The 18,764-nt window shown below is 36.8% G+C and overlaps 2 protein-coding genes and 1 pseudogene across 2 annotated transcripts; all 3 read right to left on the minus strand.

The window, feature by feature from the left end:
• Positions 1–2,041: 2,041 nt before the first annotated feature.
• On the minus strand, positions 2,042–4,309 carry LOC112093793 (UDP-glycosyltransferase 86A1-like). Its single transcript, XM_024172990.1, has 2 exons — positions 3,778–4,309; positions 2,042–2,961 (listed from the first exon to the last, which is right to left on the minus strand). Exons 1-2 carry the CDS (start codon positions 4,307–4,309, stop codon positions 2,042–2,044), a joined length of 1,452 nt encoding a protein of 483 aa, XP_024028758.1.
• A 1,269-nt stretch (positions 4,310–5,578) lies between these two features.
• Positions 5,579–7,995, minus strand: LOC21407094 (annotated as a pseudogene).
• A 630-nt stretch (positions 7,996–8,625) lies between these two features.
• LOC112093794 (UDP-glycosyltransferase 86A1-like) lies at positions 8,626–18,608 on the minus strand. The gene is made up of 5 exons (XM_024172991.1): positions 18,555–18,608; positions 17,822–17,924; positions 16,979–17,285; positions 16,583–16,811; positions 8,626–8,769 (listed from the first exon to the last, which is right to left on the minus strand). Exons 1-5 carry the CDS (start codon positions 18,606–18,608, stop codon positions 8,626–8,628), a joined length of 837 nt encoding a protein of 278 aa, XP_024028759.1.
• Positions 18,609–18,764: the final 156 nt, after the last annotated feature.

Raw genomic sequence — 18,764 nt, forward strand, 5'->3', positions numbered from 1 at the left:
CGCAGTTATCTTCCGCAGTAAGTTTAAGAAAAATCATGTATATGTATATATGATTTAAAGGTTTCAAGCATGTATGTTTAAAAAGTATAGGTACATATGTATGTTAAGGAAACCGAGGTTGTAGCTAACAACCCTCGTTTTTGAGTATTTAAGTTTTAGAACGTTGCAACAGAGCATGCAACAAATAAATAAATTTTAAACATGACGATTTAAATGATTGATTTTAAAAGGGCTTTAAGATGTACTTGAATTTAAGATTTCTCACGAAATCCGTTTTAAAGTCAAAATTAAATGGCCCGATTGAATTGGCTAGTTTTAGAAAGGCTTTTAAAGAGCATTTGAAATAAGAGTTCAAATGCTGCTCTGTTTGAAAGATATTTTTAGAACGTTTTATCTTAACTGAAATTAAGAAAAGCTTTAAGAAATTTAGTGATTCACTTATTTGAAATTATTGTTACAAATTATGAAAGTATTCTTTCTTATATTAAAAAAAAAAAAAATGTTCCGCAAATTTTAAGAAACCCCAGTAAGTACAAGTTAAAGTTTAAGTTACAGTGGCGGCCTCATAGGATGATCGTCACAGAACTAGTGTAAAAATACTAATATACCTTTTAAGCCAATTTTATATTTTTAATTTAAAAAATAAATTGTGTACTTATTATATTAAAATTAATCATAATTAAAATATTTAGTATTATAATAGGGTACTATAATAATAAATATAAATTGTAAAATTATTTAAATTATAAAAATAAAATGTCAAATTTTAAATAAAATAAATAAAAATAAAAAATATTGTCGTAAAATTAAAATATATTATTAATTTCTCGAACAAAATAAAGTACATATTTATTATATAGAAGTTAACAATAATTAGGCATATATTATAATATTAGGTAAATAAAATAATAAATGCAAGTTGTAATTATTATTTCTTAAATTTTATTTTTAATTTTATATTTATAAGTAAAATAGGGGTATAATAGCAATTTAACGTTAATATCAGGAATAGGAGTCCTAATCCTAAGAGGGGTATGGGAGTGTTAATCCCATTCCTCAATCCTAATTTGAGTGATTCCCACTAATCTCACTTTCATTTCAGGATAAAAAAGAACAAGTAAACATGGGATTTACTCACATCCTCATTCTCATTCCTCAATCCTTATAAGTAAACATGCCATCAATGCCATTTCAAGTTCCGCACAAACAAAAGCAGACACAAATCAAGCCTTGAGAATCATTAGCGTAGCCAAAAAAAATCCGGGTTAGGGGTTGGCGTGAGTTCAATTTCTAATCGAGTTTAATTCATTTTATAATGTTTAAGGTGTACCAAATCATGAATGAATATAGTAATGTATTTAACTTTTACTTTTAAAGGAATTTTAAGTTTGAGTTATTAAGACATTAAGAGTCAAAATTTAAGGTATAATCTAAAGATTTAAAAAGTTATGAAAAAAAAAAAAAAAAAAAAAAAAAAAAAAAAAAAAAAAAAAAATAAAAATTTTTTCTATAGTTGTAAAATTTTATGAGGCAAAAATATTTAAAAAAAAAAAAATAGGGACTCAAAAAATTAAAGGAGCCATTTGGTCTGAGTGGGGAATGATTATGTTACACAGAAACATGGGTTATTGATCATATTGCAGTAGAAATATGGGTTATGATTAGTGTCCAACTGGAACGCCCTACTATTAAATATTGTAGCTGCTTTGAAGCTCCAGGACTTGAACCACTTCATACCCACAACATTCAATTTACACTATAATGATGCTATTTTCATTAAATCTAATCAATTACACAAGAGGAAGATGTATATATGATTTTATGAACTATTAAATGTTAATTAAACTTGAAGAATATGCCTATTTATATAAGTCAGGCAAGTGCTCACTTTTCTTTGAATAACCGATGCGGGACTTTGGAGCAAAAAGAGAACATGACGAGAGAGAGAGAGCAGATAGAGTTACATCATTTATAATATATATTACATAGAATATGAAAGCTAAACGTACATTGATTAGAGGTAGACTAATTCTAATTGCTATTATCTAGTTCGTTCACAAATTTTAGCTTTGACATTAGTGATAAACTGGCACAAATTTGTTTCCGATGATCCATCCTTGGTAGAGGCATTCTTCAACATGTTCCTCACCTTCATTACCTCTCTCTTCAATTCCTCACCTGATTTTCCACTCATCAAACGGTTGATCTTCTCCGCTACTTCTACTCTGGTCAACGATTTCCCATCACAAAGATTGACTCCAATCCGCCAATCATCAACCACCAGTTTTCTATTAGTAACCTGATCAATCAACAAAGGGAAACAAAGCATAGGAACTCCACACCACATGCTATCCAAAACAGAATTCCATCCGCAATGTGTCAAGAAACCTCCTACGGCTTGATGTGAAATCACTTCAACTTGGCGGCACCAAGGCACAATCAAACCCTTGTCTTTGATTTGATCCTCAAATCCTATTGGTAGAGCATAAGATTCTTCACATCCAACGGCGTCGGGACGAAGAACCAATATGAAGTTCGCTTTGCTAAGCACAAGTCCATGTGCTATTTCTTCCAAATCATCTTTGTTTGATGGATACAAACTACCCAATGATACATACAAAACCGAGCCATGAGGTTTTGAACTGAGCCATTGGCTGCAGTCAAATTCGGTCCTCAGGCTTGTGGAAACAGGGCTTTTGGTGAACCCAAATGGAGATATTATTGGGCCGATTGCGTACATGGGCTGCTTCTGCCGTATGGCCCAAATGGCATCGTATTCAAGCTCTTCCAATGTGTTGCAAAGAATAAAGTCAACGTTTTTAACATCCTCGAATGACTTGTATAAGAGTAGATGCCCGTGTGTCACAGTTGACCCCTTCGTTTCTCGAAGATATGGCATCAAGTCTTTCGGTTCTATTGACTTAACCCCTGGTATGTAATCAATGGTGTCCTCACGATTACCTAAATATCAATCCTTTTGCAAGTGAGACAACAGGTTGTGGTGATCAAGGGGAAAAAGAAGTGAAACACAAAAATGAAGTTTCTCTAGTAGTCTCTAAAAAAAATAAATTATCGGTGTTTATTTATTTTTTTACCGTCAGATTTGTTTCAGAATCTGTTTGTGTAACATACTTTTTTAATCTGATGTGATTTAGACCAAATGTAACGGTTAAAATTTGAGACTACCGGCAGAGAAACTCCTATAAATAGGGAATTCTATAAAATATTTTAATTTGGTGTACCTATGTAATTTCATATTTTTATTGTACGATGTAACGTTTTATAAATACTAGCTTAAGTGTCAAGTGGGTACGTGAGTTTTTGATAGTTTAATGGGTATGTAAGTTGTGTTTAATGTATTGAGTCCAGGATTCAAATTTTATGAACACGAAAAAAGAAGTAATAATTGATGTGATACAGTTAGTATGCTTCAGTCAACCGGTGAAAACAACAATATATTATTGACATCTATTTCCGAATAGAAATTTTATACCATTTTTCGCCATTTAAATTGGTTTGCATTTTAAGGCGAATAAAACTTGAAATTGCAATTACTATTTATATTTTCCCATCTCATTAACTTTCAAGTTAAAAGCCATGCCAAAGATATATCAGGAGAAAAAACAAAAACAAAAACACTAGATTTTGTAGCTTTTTTTTTTTTTGTTTTAAATCGATTCACATGGTAAGTTATTTACAATAATTAAACTCCACAACATAACAATTCTCTACAGTATGAAAATCACAAAAATATGAGTTGGAAGAATAAAAACATACCATTGAGAGATAAATAGTGACCATTTATTTTGAGGAGGTCTAAGTGGTAGTCAAGAGTGAAGACTATTGCCGGCTGAGTCCAAAAAGAAACACTAATAAGATTGTATTTCTTGGCTAATCGCAACGCCCATGGTTGAAAAGTATCGGCAATCAAACAAGAAATAGAGGGATCTTCTTTCACTAGATTTCCGATAAGTTCATCCGCAAGGGATGGCAAGACATACAAGTTACTCTTGAGGAACTCGTCATGATTCAGTATTTTGTTGAAATCCAACGAAAGCCCGTCACTCATCGTCTTGTAGCGAATGTCGAGGCCAAGCTCACGCGCTCCGGCGAAGATGTCGTAGTCGTCGGTGTTGGTGCAATCGGGTTGTGATTTGGTTAATTGGTGATGGACTATTTGTGTGTTGACAAAGGTGATTGTGAAGCCTTTTGAGGCTAGTTTCATGGCAAGATGGATAGATGGGGTGACGTGGCCTTGGTAATCGAGAGAAAACATTATAGCATGTGGCCTTGGATGATTGTCTTCCATGGCCGCGCCGTACCTAATTGGAAAACTGAATTTGGAGAAGGATACTTAATTAAGCGAAGTTAGATGAACTTTGGGATTCCAAGTTATAAACATGTTTGCTAGCGTAGAACAAATAAATAAAGAATATGGGCCGGCGTATATTAGGTATATTTTACTAAGATCAAGACATATGTAGTGAGTTCTTATAGAATTACAATATATAAGCCGGCCTCTTATATTATGCCATATATTTTAATAAGATAAAGGCATATATAGTGAGTTCTTATTACTAACGACAAAGACAAAAATAAGAGGAGAAGAGAGAGTTACTTTGAAGTTGCTTCCACTAACACTGCGAAATACACTTCCTTTACATCATCCAGTACCCGTCATTCGCACATCCATTTCTTCTTCATTAAAATCACTGTCATGATTGTTGTAGGGTAAAAAGTCTAAATTCTAATCTGAACATTAGGTGAGACCCATGTATTATAAATGATGACATTTAATGATCAAAACAGCTTTACCCTAACTGTCACATCGGATGAAGTTTTCCTTAGCTGCCACATCGGACGAAGGTTGCCCTAGCTGCCACATCAGATGAGAGTCCTTTTGGGAGCAGAATGCAAGTAGAGCAAAAAATGTTTAAAGGCGGTCGATCGCTCCGAGTGATCGAGGAAAATAAGAAGTGACCGCATCGACAGTCGTAAACGGAGAGAGATACAGAGTATGTTCCGGGATCTGTGATTTGCAATTAAAATAAGTGAAGTTAGTGGGAAGTAAGTAAGAAAATTCTACTGATTGGCAGAAATCCCAACCAACTGGGGATGTTATCCCAAAATGTGAGAAAATATCTCGGAATAAAATAAGGAGATTTACAAAGATTTCGGGGGGTATATATGTAGAAAGGACAAGTCAAGAAAGATAATTTTTTCTGTAATCTCATTCTTCAGAACATAGTGAATTTCTCACTTCCTCACAATGAACGTAGCTATTAAACAAAAAGGTGAATCACTATAAAATTTGTGTTCTGATTGTTTTTTAATTTCTCTAAAATGTTTCCTGGACCACTCAAATTACCTTGATCATCTTTAAATTTGAATTAATTCTATTGACGAATTTCTACCGTCAACAATGGTCACTTGTAACCCGTGCGGGACTCTTGGAGCCAGAAGAGCACGTGAGAAAGAAAAAAAAAAAGAACAGATAGAATTACATCACTTATAATATATTACATAGAATATGAAAGCTAAACGTACATTGATTAGAGTAAACTAATTCTAATTGCTATTATCTAGTTCGTTCACAAATTTTAGCTTTGACGTTAGTAATAAACTGGCACAAATTTGTTTCCGATGATCCATCCTTGGTAGAGGCATTCTTCAACATGTTCCTCACCTTCATTGCCTCTCTCTTCAATTCCTCACCTGATTTTCCACTCATCAAACGGTTGATCTTCTCCGCTACTTCTACTCTGGTCAACGATTTCCCATCAGAAAGATTGACTCCAATCCGCCAATCATCAACCACTAGTTTTCTATTACTAACCTGATCTAAAATCAAAGGCAATGAAAGCATAGGAACTCCACACCACATGCTATCCAAAACAGAATTCCATCCACAATGTGTCAAGAAACCTCCTACGGCTTGATGTGAAATCACTTCAACTTGGCTGCACCAAGGCACAATCAAACCCTTGTCTTTGATTTGATCCTCAAATCCTATTGGTAGAGCATAAGATTCTTCACATCCAACGGCGTCAGGACGAAGAACCCATATGAAGTTGACTTTGCTAAGCACAAGTCCATGTCCTATTTCTTCCAAATGAACTTTGTTTGATGGAATCAAACTGCCCAATGAGACGTACAAAACTGAGCCATGAGACGTACAAATTTAGCCATTGGCTGCAGTCAAATTCCGACCTTAGGCTTGTAGAAACAGGGCTTTTGTCGAACCCAAATGGAGACATGAGTGGGCCGATTCCGTACATGGGCTGCTTCTGTCGTACGGCCCAAATGGCATCGTGTTCAAGCTCTTCCACTGTGTTGCAAAGAATAAAGTCAACGTTTTTAACATCCTCAAATGACTTGTGTAAGAGTTTGTGCATCACCGTTGACTCATTTGTTTCTCGAAGGTATGTCATCAAGTTTTTGGGCTCTATTGACTTGACCCCTGGTATATAATCAATGGTGTCCTCACGATTACCTAAATATCAAATCTTATACATGTGAGATAAGAGGTTGCGGCGGACATAAATGGATAAGGGCCGGAAAAAAGAAAGTGAAGCATAGAAATGGGGAATTCTATAGTTAGATTTTCATTCGGTGTACCTTTGTAATTTCACACCTTTATTGTACGATGTAACTTTTTAATAACATATGCAAATTGTTATTATTAATGTATTGAGTTATAAATTCAAATTCTATTGATGCGCAAAAAATAATAATAATAATAATAATAATTGATGTGGTAAAACCTCTATGTTTTAGACACCATAAAAAAATTGAAACCCCTAATAATTTTGATGTATGTTTATGAAAACAACATTCCATTGATAAAAAATTTTAAGGCATTTGTCGCCATTTAAATTGGTATGCATTGCAGGACGAATAATACTTGAGATCGCAATTACTTTCTATATTTTCCCCCACTCATTGACTTCCAAGTAAAAAGCCACCAAAGACCTATATTTTGTCGCATTTTTTTGGTTTTAAGTCGATTCACGCCTTGTTTCTACGCTATTGCAACTTTTTAATAATTAAACTCCACACCCTAACAAATCCTCTACCATATGAAAATGAAAGAAATAAATGAATAAATACGAGTTAGAAGCATAAAAACATACCATTGAGAGATAAATAATGACCATTCATTTTGAGGAGGTCCAAGTGGTAGCCAAGAGTGAAGACTATTGCCGGCTGAGTCCAAAAGGAAACACTAATAAGATTATATTTCTTGGCTATCTGCGACGTCCATGGTTGAAAAGTATCGGCAATCAAACAAGAAATAGAGGAATCTTCTTTCACTAGATTTCCTACTAGTTCATCCACATGGAATGGAAAGGAAAATAAAGTATTCTCAAAAAACTCTTCATGATTCAGCATTCTGTTATAATCTAATGGGAAACCGTCACTCATTGTCTTGTAGCGAACGTCGAGGCCAAGCTCACGAGCTCCGGCGAAGATGTCATAGTCATCTGTTAAAGTATTAAACTATTGTTGGCCCACCTCCTAACTTCTTAAGCTTTTAGGATGAATTGGTAAACTAACATGGTATCAGAGCGAGAGGTTATGAGTTCAAACTCCCGTAATTGCACTCTTTATCCCCATTTAAATTGTCTTCACTTGTTGGGTCTTTAATATATCTTGAGTTTAAATATTCACGTGTTGGGCTTTCCAATTAATTTACCCACACGATTACTCATTGTTCAGCCCACACGTGAGGGAGAGTGTTAAAATATTAAACTATTGTTGGTCCACCTCCTAATAGCTTAAGCTTTTGGGATTGATTGGTAAACTAACATCATCGGTGTTGGTGCAATCGGGTTGTGATTTGGTTAATTGGTGATGGACTATTTGTGTGTTGACAAAGGTGATTGTGAAGCCTTTTGAGGCTAGTTTCATGGCAAGATGGATAGATGGGGTGACGTGGCCTTGGTAATCGAGAGAAAACATTATAGCATGTGGCCTTGGATGATTATCTTTCATGGCCGTATCTATTGGAAAACTGAACTTGGACATTGACTAAGCTAAGTGAGACGAAATTTGGGTTTCCAAGTTATAAGATAATGCTTGCTAGTGGTGTAACTAGAAAAAGAAATAAATAAAGAATAGGCCAGCTTATAGTAGGCATCTGTTTAGCAAGATCAAGACATAAATATTAAGTTCTTATAGAGTTAAGATATATAAGCCGGCCTCTTTAATTAGCGTTATATTCTAATAAGATCAAGACATTTATAGTGAGATCTTATTACTATAACCGCAAAAAGAAAAGAAGGGAAAAGAGAGTTTAAAATTATTGTTTCCAAAATCATCACCTGAGTTTTTTTTATTTGGTAACAAGTAAGAATGCGTACTTATAATTATCTCTTTCTCAGGATAGTAATTGTCTCAGCTATCCAACTTTAGTATTACTTGTGGTTGCAAGAACTATAGTATTGCATCGTTCAAAAAAATATATAAAAAATAAAAAATAAAAAAATAAAAAAAAAACACTAGAGTATTGCAGCGGTAATTCCACACCCCGCCAGCAAAATTGAGATTTAGATTTAGATTTAGAATATCAATATCTCACTATTATTATCTCTATCCTCAATTCTTCACTTGATTTTCTAATCATCAACTAGCAATTTTTTTAGTGATTTGATTAGTCGTTAGAGGAAAACACAATATAGGAACACCACACCAAATACTTTGTGATATTGAATTCCATCCACAATGTGTTAAGAACCCACCAATAGATGGATGTGAGATTACTTCAATCTGATTGGTCCACGTCACTATCAAACCCTTATCCTTGACTTCTTCTTCAAATCCAATTGCTAGGACATAAGGCTCTTCATAATTCACAGCATCGTGACCAAGAACCCATATGAAATTCACTTTGCTAAGGGCAAGTCCAAGGGCTATTTCGTCAATGTTACTCTTTCTAGATGTCATAAAACTACCAAATGAAACTAGAGCTGTAAGAAATCACCCCGAACCCGACGAACCCGGCCGAGCCGAACCGACCCAACTCAAAAATCACGGGTTTCTAATTTTTTATTTAATTTTCAGTTTTAATTATGCCTAACCCGCACTGCGCGGGTAGGGGCGCGGGGTGGAGTTACATGAACCCGAGGTAACCCTACCCGGCCGAACATGTTCAAAGTAGGTAAAACAATGTCCAACACTTCAAATTCTTACTTTCATAAGTTTATGGACTTTATGCTTTTAAAGTGTTAATTTATTTATGTTTTGGATTCACGGTTTGTGTAAAAAATGCTTGTATGCCATAGTTGTTGAATTAGGACATTCTTTATTTATATTGGAAGTGTTTGACTTCAAAGTGAGTGTTTTAATTGTTCACCTTGCATTTAGACCCCTCTTGAAGGAAAGACATGTTCTGTTTGATAATGATTTCTTCTATAACAAGCACAGATTAATTGACTAAAAATTAATTAAAATTGATGAAGTCATAGATTAAAATTGGTTTTCACCAACCCGAGTAACCCGACCCTACCCGATGTCACCCGAAAGGTTGCGGGTTTGTAGACTTAAGAGAGTGTCACGGCCTAAAATTTTCTCAACCCGCACTGGTCGGGTAGGCTCAATTTTTCAGCTCAACCCTACCCTACCCGGCCGATTTACACCCCTAAATGAAACATACAAGACTATAAGGCTTGGTGTCGAGCCATTGGGTGCAGTTGGACTCGGGCCTCAAGCTAGTTTGCACAATGCTCTTGGTGAACCCAGATGGAAAAAGTGGCCCAATTGCGTAAAATGGGTGCTTCTCTTGTAACGCCAAGATGGACTCAGATTCAAGCTCTTCAACTAGGGGTGTACATAATCCCCGACAACCCGAGAAACCCGGCCGACCCAATCCGAATTCATCCGAATTTCGTGAGTTTTTTGACAATAAAAATTAAATCGGGTTCAAATTAATAAAAGCTGAGTTTCTCGGCTCGGCTTGCGGTGGTGTGATTACATTACCCGATATCCCCGAATCCGGTAAAAGTAAATGCAAAATGCTTTCAACTTTTTCAGTTTTCTATGCGTATATAAATGAATATTATATCTTTAACTTTTTCAATTTTCTAGCGTGTATAAATGAATATTATAACATTTAATGTGCAGTGGACATTTTCAAAAGGAAAAAAAAACAAAAAGCATTAATCAATAGAAAAGTTGTTTTTGAAAATAAAAAATAAAAAGCATTAATTAATAGAAAAGTTGTAAGCCCTATGAATATACTCTACCATTGCCGCCGCCACCCCTTTTGTCTCCCATCTCCTTCCCCAAAAGATCAAAATCCCTATTATTCTCTCTCTTATTTCTCAATCAATTTTTCTCCTTACATGAGCAGACCCGTTATCCTCCTCTCAAAACTCCATTCATTTATCTTGTGTCTCTCTTCCTCAAAAGTCAAAAGTTTGAAGACTCTTATAAATTGTCTTGTTTATATTGATTTGCAGAAGTTAGCCGCTTTGTTCTCTTTTCATGTTGGAGTTGACACAGCCTAGCACATATGACAAGCAAGCCAACTACCCGAGCCGAGCTGAGCTGAACCCTAATTGTTGTTGCATCTCGACTTTTGAGGCTCTACGGGGTATCACGGCTCAATTTTCTTTAAGCCCAACAATCTCGGTTCGGCCCAAACCTGCGGGGTACCTTGGCCGAACCCGGCCAATTTACACCCCTATCTTCAACTGTGTTATAAAGAATGAAATCAGCTCTTTTAACATCCTTAAACCCCTCAAATATTAGTCCGTGCACTACGGTGGAGACATCAGTTTCTTGAAGGTACGAAGTTAAGTCCCCTGGCTCAATTGTCTTCACACCTGGTATGTAACCAATAGTGTCTTTGCGATTATCTAGTAAATAAGAATCATATATAGAATCAACACCTAAAAAAATAGAAAATAAAAAATCCTTCCAAGAAGAGCATTGTTATTTATTGGTGGTCATCCTCACGAGCAAAAGTCTGAATGTTGTAGTATTCTGGGGATGGGAGAGAGTATTCCCATCTTCTCATATTTGATAGGAAATTTATGGCCTCGTTCATTTTACCGATTCGAGTTTTCAGTTTTAAGTTTTTACAGTAAAAAGTTTTTAGAAAATGTTATATGTAACTTTTTCTGTTACAGTGTAAAGTTCTCAAAAAATGTCACATCTCAACTCAAATTAAAAACTCGAATCTGTAAAGTGAACGAGGCCTATATCTCAAAACAAGAGCAAAGAAATGTGAATTGGGATAGAAATGTGGGAAAGATATTGGACGATCAATTTTTTTGAGAAACTAATGGACGATCAATTTTTTTGAGAAACTAATGGACGATCAATTTGGGCCTCAAAATAAAAGAATAGGAGGTAGAGATAGTACTTGTGACTTTTATATACATACATATATATATATATATATATATATATATATGTGGTGTGTGTGTGCGTGTGTGTGTGAACAACAACTATTACTAAGTTCAATTTTTTTTTTCCCTTTTACAGTAGATAGGTAACTACAAATATAATATTACCAAGGAACTAATATTACTGATCCAAGTATTTCTGACTCTTTCTGTGGACGAAAGATACCATATATATGAATCTCTATTATTTCCTACCAATATCAACCTTTATAAGAAATCGCGAGGGACAATAAGCTGAGAAACTATAGATATTAATAAATATTGAGTATTTTATAACTTTATATATCCTGCAGTTTTTTTTTTTTTTTGGTCGATTATCCCCTTCTTTCCTTTGGTGTACCCGAGGTTGGGATAATTTTTTGTTATCGCACAAAATATTGTAACTAAAAATTTGCAACCGGAAAATTTAAAACATAGTCATCGATGATAATTAGTATTAGTCCTCGAAGTGTAATCGGATGGAATAAAACCGATAATTTAACATAATATTCTGTGTTGCATTAATATTTTGCTTTTGCAACACGTATCACTGGTCGTCACCAATAATCAATCACTAATTATGATCTAATAGATTAACACTTATGATACGATATTATATCACCTTTTCAACACTAGTGATTAGTAAATATCATTATTGAAGATGGTAAATATTGTCTTAGCTATAGGTGCAAGAATATAAAGTACACATAGCTGTAATTCCATATCCCTCCCCCTAGCTAACAGTGAAATTTAGTACTGGTTTATTTTGAGGGTTCTACTTCAGGTGGTTTGAAACATATAGTCTCGTTCATTTTGCGGATTCGAGTTTTTAATTTGAGTTGAGATGTGACATTTTCTGAGAGTTTTTCACTGTAGCAGAAAAATATAGATGTGACATTTTCTGAAAGATTTTTACTGTAGAAACCTAAAACTGAAAATTCGAATCGGTGAAATGAACGATGCCTTAAATTTTGTTAAAAATAGCACTATAGCAAAACCTTAAATTTAAATTTTTTATGAGGGAAAAATATAGTTTAAACCAAAACTAGAGTGGTTTGAACCCTCAATCCAAACATGCATAGATTTTGAATGCCCTCACCCAGTTTTGAAAAAAAAAAAAAAAAAAAAAAAAAAAAAAAAAAAAAAAAAACAAATACACCTTAGACTAGTTGCAATAAATTATAATATTGGGTATATACCATATATGACACAAATACATTCTAAAGTTTTAATCATTGTAAAGCCTTTCGAAACAAAAATACTAAACAAAACAAAGATGTACTTTTTTTTTTTTGCTTGTCATTATTTTGTCGAATTCATTTACTGATTTTTGCCTTCACATTAGCAATGAACTGAGACAAATTCTTTTCGGAAGATCCATTGCTAGCTAAGTGTCACAATCCGCAAATTCTTACCCCATTTTAAGTGTTAGAGGTTTGCAAGAAGACCTTAGGATTCTCTAGAATGTTCTACAATTGTCTACTATATGGAATATTCTAGATAATCCTAGAGAAGTATAGAATATGAAATTCTCTAGAACACTCTACAATTATCTACATATGGATTGTTCTAGAACATTCCAGATGAGTCTAGTCTTAGGGAGAACCTTAGAGTTCTCTAGAACCTTGTGAATGGTTCCGCAGAGGAGTCCATTGTAGAAGACTCTAAAAACTTATAGAATGCCCACACTTTGTAAGCATTCTCTAGAAAGTTCTAGGATGGGAAGAATTTCATAACATTCTAGAATGTTCATAGGAAGGTCCCCTTGGCCTATAAATAAGGGTAGTCCCTTCATTTGTGGGGGGGAGAACCAAAAATATTGGAGTGTAAAGTATTGTAAAGGTTTACCATACTTAGTGAAGCTCTTTTCACTTTCTCCCTTTCTCGTGTGTTCCTACTCTCATTTCTCTACTTTCACTTCATTGGCCTTGCGTTTGCATGAAGTTAGGCTTGTTAGCATAGCTCGGGAGTGCTAACGCCGCACGGTTACCTCGTAAGAAGAATAGGTCTGTAACAATTGGTATCAGAGCCACAACCTGGACATGGGGAAGAATGCCAAGAATCAAACTATTGGCTCATGTGGAGGTCACGCAGGAACAACGAGGTCACGAGGAGACGGTCGACCCTACTGCCGCAAGACCACGGGGTAGGTCCAAGGATCTCATTTCTAGCTTAGAGTCACGCATGACCCACGTGGAGGAAGGCGTGGCTGGCGTAGGTGCCCAGGTGGACGACCTTTACCAGCTGGTAGAAGGCCTTGAGGCGGAGGATGCCGAGATCCACACTGCAGTGAAGGCTGTAATGGTCTAGCTAGAGGAGACCATGCGAGCAGAGATGGGGGAGATGCGCGACCAGCTCATGGGGGAGCTTTCCAAGGTGCGTGATGTACTCCGGTAAGAGATCAATAGCACTTTAGCCCAGCTTGAGGCATTACAGGGTGACGTTGCACTTTGCAAACACGCCTTGGCAGCTGGGCCAAGCACTGTGGTTGAGGCTAGGAAAGTCGAGGTGCCGAAGCCAAAAACCTTCTTAGGATCACGCAACGCGAAGGAAGTGGACAACTTCTTGTGGGGGCTAGAACAGTACTTAGGAGTTGTCGGCATCATGGAGGAAACCTCCAAGATCCAAACCGCAGCTCTGTATCTCACCGACACCGCCATGCTATGGTGGAGGAGAAGGCGTGGAGACATCGAGAGAGGTATGTGCACCATCTCTACTTTTGATGACTTTAAAAAGGAGCTCAAACAACAATTCTACCCTGAGAATGCCGAAAGGAGAAGGCCGAGGCCGAGGCAAGAGCCCACTTGCGAAGGCTGACACAGTCGGGGAGCATTCGCAACTACATCAAGGACTTCACCAACCTAGTGCTTGAGATCCCCGATCTGTCCGACAAGGACTCACTCTTCAATTTCATAGATGGACTTCAACCATGGGCCAAGACAGAGCTAAGGCGTCGTAGGGTACAAGACCTTGCCACTGCCATAGCCGTAGCCGAGAGCCTTATCGACTACAATAGCCAAAAAGAGTCCACCAACAAGCCAAAGGAAAAGAACGGGGGTCAAACCAAAGGTGAGGGAGACAGAGGCCAACACAAGAAGGGCAACCAAGAGCCCAACACGTCCAAGAACAAGGACTCACCCTCATGGAAAGCCAAGGATAAAGGTAAACAGAGGGAATACCGTGGCTCAGGAAGGCAGCCGCCCAACAAATGTTTCATCTGTGATGAAGACCATTGGATGCGAGACTGCCCACAACGACAAGCCCTTAACTTGCTCCTAGCAAAACATCAAGAGGAGAAAGGCACCGCTAGAGGTGACGAGAGTGCACACATTGGGTCCATGCAACTGCTTAACGTTATCCAGTCCGCCCCAAAGACCGAAGCCAAGGGGTTGCTCTATGTGGACGTGACCATCAATGGGAAGGCAACAAAAGCCATGCTCGACACAGGTGCGTCTCACAACTTTGTTTACATTAATGAAGCAAGCCGGCTAGGTCTCAAGGCAACAGGTGGATGAGGATCCATCAAGGCGGTTAACTCAGCAGCACGGCCCATTCATGGCATAGCCCGAGGGATCAAGACCAGCGTTGGCACATGGTCTGGCCATATGGATTTCTCGGTGGTTCCAATGGACGACTTTAGGCTTATCTTGGGATTAGAGTTCCTTGATCAAGTCAAGGCAATCCCAATGCCATTTGCCAACAGTATGTGCATCATGGATGGCGACAAGGCTTGCGTGATACTGACGGCCAGGGCCACCAAGCAAGGAACAAAGGTGCTTTCAGCCTTACAGTTCAAGAAAGGCGTCAGGAGAATGAAGAAATGGGCAAACAAGAAGCGAAGGCACTTAGAATTCAAAGAAGGCGATCTTGTCATGGTAAAGCTCATTCCCCAACAATTCAAAACCTTCAGAAGAGTTCGCAAGGGCCTGATTAGAAGGTATGAAGGTCCCTTTCCAGTTCTGAAACCTGTTGGGAATGTCTCTTATAAACTCCAATTGCCTTCCAAACTCAAGATCCATCCAGTCTTTCATATTAGTCTCCTGAAGCCATATCACGAAGACATGGAAGACCCCAGTCGAGGGAAGTCCAAACGAGCACCAACCGCCGTCGTGACATCTTTCGACAAGGAAGTCGAGAGTATACTTGCATATCGTCGCATTCGAAGGTGAGGTATGCCAAGCTATCGAGAATACTTAATCAAATGGAAGAACTTGTCAGAGAGTGAAGCAAGTTGGGAATATGAGGATGCCATTTGGCAATTTCAAGACCATATTCGGCAATTCCACGAAGAAGACGCGATGAGGGCATCGCGAGCTTAGGTGGGGGAGAATGTCACAATCCGTAAATTCTTGCCCCATTTTAAGTGTTAGAGGTTTGCAAGAAGACCCTAGGATTCTCTAGAATGTTCTACAATTGTCTACCATATGGAATATTCTAGATAATCCTAGAGAAGTATAGACTATGAAATTATCTAGAACACTCTACAATTATCTACATATGGATTGTTCTAGAACATTCCAGAGGAGTCTAGTCTTAGGGAGAACCTTAGAGTTCTCTAGAACCTTGTGAATGGTTCCACAGAGGAGTCCATTGTAGAAGACTCTAGAAACTTATAGAATGCCCATACTTTGTAAGCATTCTCTAGAAAGTTCTAGGATGGGAGGAATTCCATAACATTCTAGAATGTTCATGGGAGGGTCCCCTTGGCCTATAAATAGGGGTAGTCCCTTCATTTGTGGGGGGGAGAACCAAAAATATTGGAGTGTAAAGTATTGTAAAGGTTTACCATACTTAGTGAAGCTCTTTTCACTTTCTCCCTTTATCGTGTGTTCCTACTCTCATTTCTCTACTTTCACTTCATTGGCCTTGCGTTTGCGTGAAGTTAGGCTTGTTAGCATAGCTTGGGAGTGGGAGAACCAAAAATATTGGAGTGTAAAGTATTATAAAGGTTTACCATACTTAGTGAAGCTCTTTTCACTTTCTCCCTTTCTCGTGTGTTCCTACTCTAATTTCTCTACTTTCACTTCATTGGCCTTGCGTTTGCGTGAAGTTAGGCTTGTTAGCATAGCTTGAGAGTGCTAACGCCGCACGGTTACCTTGTAAGAAGAATAGGTCCGTGACATAAGGCACTCTTCAAATTCTGCCTCACCATAATGTGTTAAGAATCCTCCTATTGATGAGTGTGAGATTACCTCAAACTGATTGGTCCACTTTACAACTAAGCCCCTGTCCTCGACTTCTTCTTCAAATCCAATTGGTAGGACATAAGATTCTTCATAACTCACAGCATCATGACGAAGAACCCATATGAAATTCACTTTACTAAGGGCAAGTCCATGGGCTATTTCGTCAATGTCCCTCTTTCTAGAAGTCAGAAAACTACCAAATGAAACACACAAGACTGAACCACAAGGCTTGGGTCCCATTCATTTCACCGATTAGAGTTTAGAATTAGAGTTTTGCTACAGTAAAAAGCTCTCAGAAACAGTCACATATAACTTTTTTGCTACAATAAAAAGTTCTCACATAAAATCACATCTAAACTCGAATTAAAAACTCAAATCAGCGAACTAAATGGGCCTTTGGTGTTGAGCCATTGGGTGCAATTGGACTCCGGCCTTAAGCTGGTGGGCACAATGCCCTTGGTGAACCCAGATGGAAGTGGCCCAATTGCATAAAACGGTTGCTTCTCTTGTAAGGCCAAGATGGCCTCCAATTCAAGCTCTTCAATTGTGTTGCAAAGAATGAAATCAGCCTTTTCTACATCCTTGAATGCCTCATCTATTAGTCTATGCATTATGGTGGAGACATCAGTTTCTTGAAGGTACGACGGTAAATCTTTTGACTCAATTGCCTTCACACCTGGTATGTAATCAATTATGTCGTGACGATTATCTAGAAAATAAGAATCATGCGAATCAACACTAAACAAACTTTCCAAGAAGAGCATTGTTATTTTTTAGTGTCATCCTCATATGTTAATCTTGAGCAAACCTTTGATATGCAGTAATATTGTCGGGATAGAAGAAAGTATTCTTATCTTCTCATGTTTTATTTGTGTCTTAAAATGAGAGTCAATATTTTAGAAAAAATGCTCAAGACACTAGAAAGTGAGCACTTTATAACTGTAAAATACACTTTCTATTAGTATGTGGCGTTGAACACCACCGGTACCTTAATATTATCCATATTTTAGTCAAAATTATTCCTCAAAAATAGTTTAGCTAGTATGACCCTCTTTCTATTTGTATACGTGATGTTGAACAACCTCAATATTATTCATATTTTATTCAATTATTATTAAAAAATTGAGAGACCCACATATCATTTTGTAGAGCCACTCTATCTTTTCCTCTTAACCCGTATAAGTTTTTTTTTTTCTCAAAAAAAAAAAGGAGAAACTTTTGGCTTAAAGAGATAAAGAGACGCACCATGCAATGCAAAATGACCATTTGATTTGAGGAGGTCCAAGTGATAGTACAAAGTGAAGACTAGAGCTGGCTCAGTCCAAAACGACACAAAAACAAGGTCGTACTATGACGTAGAGTTAGTGTTATCGTGTGTAGATAACGACAAATATTACCTATGACGTTTTTTATGGGGACGAAAGATACCGTATACGACATCTTTAATATTTCCAAAGTCTCTTTCTATAAGGACGAAAGACACCGAACATGAATTTTCTAATATGAACGCCCTTTAATTAATTAATTATAATGGTTAGATATACTGAAGTTAGAGTATACTGAAGTTAGAGTACTACCAACGCACAAAGAAAAATGACATTTTTCCTAATGAGTATAAACCTCATATACTCATAAAATGGTGAGTCGATCTCACTGCGTTGAGTCTCATTTATTTATTTAGCGAGATTTATCTTATGTGAATAGTGAGATTTTAACCCTATGAGAATAAAAAATAATGGTATTTGCCTTAATTTCATGTGCAAATGTCGTGCTTTAAACAATCAACTTGATAACATTCTTTAATTATTGAAAAATTACTACTCATAGAGTGCAATTTATTAAAGTTGAAAGTCGGGATTTATTATGTAAAAAGCGAATTGTTTGGAGTTCAACAATGCGATTTTACACAATCACGGATAATTTACAAGATGTGATCGGAACCATTAGTTATCACCATTCATTAATTTAGATTGATTACCTGTCGGCCAGTGCTTGCCGTTGAAGTAATCTGGTGGTAATCCACCATACTCATTGTAGGAATCCTGATAAAGCTGAACTAATAAATAACAAGAGAACAGCTCTTTTATTTAAAAAAATAAAAATAAAAAAATAAAAACAGCGTTTCTTTTGGTTCAACAGTCAACTAGGGTGGATGACGAATTTATTTATAATACGACAATGACTTGCC

The sequence above is a fragment of the Morus notabilis genome, unplaced genomic scaffold, assembly GCF_000414095.1.
Source record: "Morus notabilis unplaced genomic scaffold, ASM41409v2 Scaffold342, whole genome shotgun sequence".
Classification (NCBI taxonomy): Eukaryota; Viridiplantae; Streptophyta; class Magnoliopsida; order Rosales; family Moraceae; genus Morus; species Morus notabilis.